The sequence below is a fragment of the Protomyctophum parallelum genome (genome assembly GCF_964188405.1).
Source record: "Protomyctophum parallelum genome assembly, chromosome: 20".
In the NCBI taxonomy this organism is placed as follows: Eukaryota; Metazoa; Chordata; class Actinopteri; order Myctophiformes; family Myctophidae; genus Protomyctophum; species Protomyctophum parallelum.
Window position 1 is genome coordinate 13870326 of NC_139718.1, and position 5559 is coordinate 13875884.

The 5559-nt window shown below is 42.7% G+C and overlaps 1 protein-coding gene across 1 annotated transcript; it reads left to right on the top strand.

The window, feature by feature from the left end:
• Window positions 1-3481: 3481 nt before the first annotated feature.
• LOC310877491 (homeobox protein SIX6) lies at window positions 3482-5261 on the top strand (the record flags this gene model as incomplete). Its single annotated transcript, XM_083791366.1, has 2 exons — window positions 3482-4053; window positions 5096-5261. 2 exons carry the CDS (start codon window positions 3482-3484, stop codon window positions 5259-5261), a joined length of 738 nt encoding a protein of 245 aa, XP_083647492.1.
• Window positions 5262-5559: the final 298 nt, after the last annotated feature.

Here is a 5559-nt window from a genome sequence, read left to right on the forward strand (position 1 = left end):
CAAATAAAGTATTCAATCAATCAAGACATGAGCTTGTATATAGCTTTGGGGCTACTGTGATACGACTAAGTATACATCAAGCTTAATGGTTTGTAGGTAGTAGTAGTAGTAGTAGGATCATGGGTGTTGCTTGGTGACAATCTCTTACCGTCTCGTCTGCTCGACTGATCTCAGGGAATCTGGGTCATTTTCTAGCCCGTTCACATGCAGTCCCGGCCGGGCGCGGGCGCACTCCTTGTCTCCCTCAGCCCTGGGCTAGCTACGACCCAGCTCCTCCGACGCTAATGATGAATGTATACCTCTTTTACTTGTGAAAATGGATAGAAAAATGAACAGCATTTCAGTGTGTGCAGAATGGTCGACTGACGACCTCTCTGGTCTGGTGCCTTATAGTCATTCCTTTTATTCAGCCTTTCATTTTGTCATATAGCATTTATGCTGCTCTTTGTCTCTGCATTGCAGACTGCAATTTGCAGTCTATCTCTCCAGCAAGATCCACTTCCCTTTTTGTTCACCATCCTTGCGGTCCTCTATCACTGACACACTGAGTGAATTCCATTTCTGGTCAGAATAGGCTAGAATAAGCTGCTTGCTGCATGTGCACATATAGCGGAGTGCCATTTAAAGTGTTCTTAATTACATTTCATGAATACATATTTTAGTTTTTCTTGTTTTGTTTTTTTGCTTTTTTATTACTTTTTTCCCTTCTTTTTTTACAGGGCAACCATTGTTCCTCATGTTGATTTATTTCCACTTTCCAGTATATTAATTCAGTATATTAATGATGAATGACAAATATTATAACGAGCAGTATATGGCCCTGCATGGTTTCCTGCATTGTAAAACGATCACTCAGAATATTGCACTGTATGAAGCACAGGTGAATAGTGTAGCCCTGCAGGTATGTTTGACTGCAAGTGCAGTTATGTGTGGTGCACCTTTCAAACATATACACTGCATCAGACAAATTGATAGGCCTATACGGCTTCTTAACGACGCTTATCTTGATTAGCCTATACCTTAGATCCGCCTTCAACTTAAGGATATAGGAAATAGGAGACTAAATATAAATATAGGCCTATGTTATAACTCATCTATAACGTGACGATTAACTTGTGGTATAGCCTATATTGATAATCAGCGAACTTATCATTTTGTATAGGCCATATATAGGCTGGAAAACGCAGAACTACGGTGAGCGATGTCTGTTTGGCAGCTATAGGGAGCGAATGGATGGAGAATCTGAAACAAACAACAACAAAAAAAGGAAAGAAAAAAGTGTTTGAATGAGATCCACTGTGTGTGTTTCTGCTTCAACAATGTCCGGAGATATTGGTGTCAGGGTAGGCCTATATCTTGTCGCACTGTGTGTGTATATAGCCTATATATATATTAATTGTTTACACTAACTTTTAACTAGCCTATATTGCAGATCTTTTTGAAAACCTTTATAACGAAACGAATATTCTCCCGGAAGAAAAGCCATTGCTTTCGTTTTCTTGTTGTCTTAAATGTTTTATCAGTCCTCGGGTGTATATAGGAGTGTTGCTTACAGACTACACACAACCGTTGTTATTTACAGACCTCCGTTTAAGAGATCCAAAACTTCCATTTATATTATTGATGCGCTCTTTCTAGAAAAAGTGCCAGTCCTTGTAAATTTAGGTTGGTATAGGCCTATACAGCATAAAATATTTACAGGCGTATAAATATTTCAAAATGGCACATTGTCAGTCATCCTCTTCGCAATTACATATTTTCTCTTCATGGCTGCATCATGCATCTGATGCAGGTCTCATCCTTTATTTACGATTACTCACCGGGTGCTAAACCTATAATAATATGGATTTATGAATACCGACCCTAGTAAGAACTTTAATCGTCTTAATCTGTCTACTCCTCTCTCCAGCTCTCTCGCACCGTGAACAGACCATCTGCTTAACTTGACACTGCAGTGCGCCTTTTGATGGGGGATATCTGTTTTTGCGAGAGAACATTATCTTTGTGCAACATCATTATTTCGACATGGCGATGCACAAACAGCTCTCCGTCGACTTGAGAGTACAACAAGGCCATATATTTATGATGTTACAGATACACGGTCTCCACAATAAACCAAGCACCGCAGCATGAGAACGAACAGCTTTCTCGCAGCAGAAGGCACGAGGCATTTCATAACCCCTCGTCAAGAGCATATAATTCATGCAAAAAGAGCCCTAAGGGAATTCAGTTGAACTCTATGTGTGTGTTTAGGCGTTTGTGCGCGCGCGTGCGTGTGCATGCGTGTGTAGGCTATATTTCAGAGAGAGAGAGAGAGAGAGAGAGGGGGGAGAGGGAGAGTCTGTGAAAATAATATCAGGCTTTTCCGTCAGAATGAACTTCACCACTGTATCCAGCCATGCAATAATCTGACCCGACACTTCAAACCATCTGCGCTATCTAACCGCCCTCTTGTTTACTAAATCAGCCCGTGCACAAAACGGAGTGTGTCTGATACTAACCCAGAGTAGCCTGGCAGTGGCATCATAACTCTGTATACACAAACATTTACGTTTTTTCCCTGCAATGTTTAGCCATTCAAGTCTCTTTGGAGAGTGGTGCCACTCGTGCGTAAAGACGAAAATAGCCTCCCCTGTGTGTTTATGACTATATGGTATATAGGCTATTAGGCCCTTGCAGTTTATACTGGACGATGTCTTCATCTGTTTCATCATCAAATTGCATGGGTAATGCCGATACTACATATGCAATTATTTGTGTATATTTTAATTCCGATTTTCTTTTTTCTGCATGCCAGCAGGCCTATACTTTTTGTTTTATATTTTAAACGCTATTGAAATTCCATAAATGACACGGTGTTGAATTATAATGCTAATTTCAGGATCCATAATGCCAGAGCCGTTTGCCCGTTCCGTGTAGAGGAGTTCCTTGACACTGGCTGGTGGCAATACAAACGAGAGAGTGAAGTGAAACTTGGAGGGCAATTCAATGTTTGAAGACATAAAGCAAAAGGTCAAAATGTTTACGTTTTGAAAAAGCGCCGTTGAGCACTGGGAGGTGCTGAGATCTCCTGGCGCTTCTTTCCGTGTGATTGGTAGAATAAAGTTGACAGTGATTGACGGGCATCCATGGCAACCGCGCAGCCAATCTGCCAAGTCCAATAGGAACGGAGCAGAGGGGCTGACTGTCTTTTTCCCCTTCAAAATACATCTCGGGTCCAGTGTTAATTCTCTCGTACCTTTCAACCCATCAAGCCCACCGACTTTACCAGCCGAGGATGCAGTAGCCAGCCAGAGGGCATCGTTCCTTCCCCCCCACCCCTTTTTTTAACTATTAACTTCGGGATTTGCCGTCTGTGGATCCGACGCCCGGAGAGCGCGCCGCGGAGGGATAGCGAGCGACGGCATCTGAGACGCGGAAAGCGAGCGAGCGAGAGAGAGAGGGACTGCGGGGGTAAAAAAAAACCCCGAAAGAAGCATCCATGTTTCAGTTGCCGATCTTGAATTTTAGTCCCCAGCAGGTCGCGGGGGTTTGCGAGACTCTGGAGGAGAGCGGCGACATCGAGCGTCTCGGTCGCTTCCTCTGGTCTCTGCCCGTCGCTCCGGCAGCCTGCGAGGTCCTCAACAAGAACGAGTCGGTGCTGAGGGCGAGAGGCATCGTGGCCTTCCACACCGGGAATTTCCGAGAACTCTACCACATTTTGGAGAACCACAAGTTCACCAAAGAGTCTCACACAAAACTGCAGGCCCTGTGGCTCGAAGCGCACTACCAGGAGGCTGAGAAGCTGCGGGGACGCCCACTAGGGCCGGTGGACAAATACAGGGTTCGGAAGAAGTTCCCTCTTCCCCGAACGATATGGGATGGAGAGCAAAAGACCCATTGCTTCAAAGAGAGAACCCGACATTTGTTAAGAGAATGGTATTTGCAGGATCCGTACCCGAATCCGAGCAAAAAGAGAGAGCTTGCACAGGCTACTGGACTCACACCCACACAAGTAGGAAACTGGTTCAAAAATCGCAGACAAAGAGACAGAGCGGCAGCTGCGAAAAATAGGTAAGAATTAAAATCCTGTTTCTTTGTAACGAATCCCTGTCTGTCTGTTTGTGATCCGAACGAACCTCGTTTCATAATAGCCTATATATAGTGACATAATCGACGAATCAACCACGAGCAATCATGAGTTCCAAATAAATTAAATTGATTATATTGCCACATGTATAGCCCGTCATGAAATTATACCTTTATTACAACTGTCTATATTTATGAATATATATATATACTCAATGTGTTAAATTATTTAAATATATTCAATGTTATGGCAAATATGCTCGCACTGTAAAATAAAATGTTTTTTTAAATAATGTAACCAAAAAGCTATTAGACATGCAGAAATACACAGTTTATATAATTATATTGTAAAATGAATTGTATTTATTTTGACCACGTCGCTGTGATATAACCGTAGCCACAAAAATAAATATTTTCTTTTCATCCCTTTAAATGTTAGCTATCAATTTAGCCTGTTACCATCACAATATTGGGCTTAAGCTATGTGGCTATATCATCCAAGCTAACATGCAGAATTGGACAGGCGACAAGGCATTACATTTTACTTCTTAATGCGAGGCACTAAAATAATACATGGCTGGATATCCCATGCCTGTTTTAAGAGCAGAATATCTGTTTATTCAAATAATATGGTCTAAGATTAACATCGCTACTAATCTGTTGAAAGGATGCGCTTTGGCCTACAGTGATGGCATGAGGTCATGTACAGGCCACCCTCTGCCATCCAGTCACATTATAGGCCTACTCCATGGCGCGCTGTTAGCTTGACGGTCTGTTCTTGTGTCGGCAGCAAGCGCCGTGGTCATATGATGAGCATAAATTAAGCTTTTAGCGCGTTGGTTCTCAACGTCAGGTCCCGGGACCGCCAGAGGTCCAAATGGACCATTATAGTCTCTAACTCAGTCTGTAGGCCTAAATGGAATCAAACTTGGTCCTTGGAATAAAATAAAATAAACCGGTCTGTGTTACATTATATAATATGTTTTATTTGTATGTTTAAAATGTCATGTGTTTTGCTTCAATACAGGCTACAACAGCAGGTCCTGTCCGGTGGGTCGGTTCGGTCTCTAGCGGACGAGGACGGGACCGTAGACCGTCTCGGAAACGCTTCCAGCCCCGAGGCGAGTTTGTCGAGCAAAGCCGCCACCTCGGCTATCTCCATCACTTCCAGCGACAGCGAATGTGACATCTGAATGGCGCGCACAGGTCCATCCGTCCATGGCAGTTCCAGTGAAGAGGATGAATTATAATAATAACAGAGGAGATAAGTGATGAAGATCCACAACAACAGACTATATATTATTATAAGAACAAACAAACAAAAACAGTCCTAGTGCCTGCTGTTGAATTTAAAGAAACTCTTTTATTTGATGGCTGCCAAACCGTGAGGAAACAGAATGCCGTCTTATAAAAGCCTACGTTCCATATTGTTTTCGTTTTGCCACACGTGGATAATAACAGAACCCAATAACGACGGAAAATATTCATGTT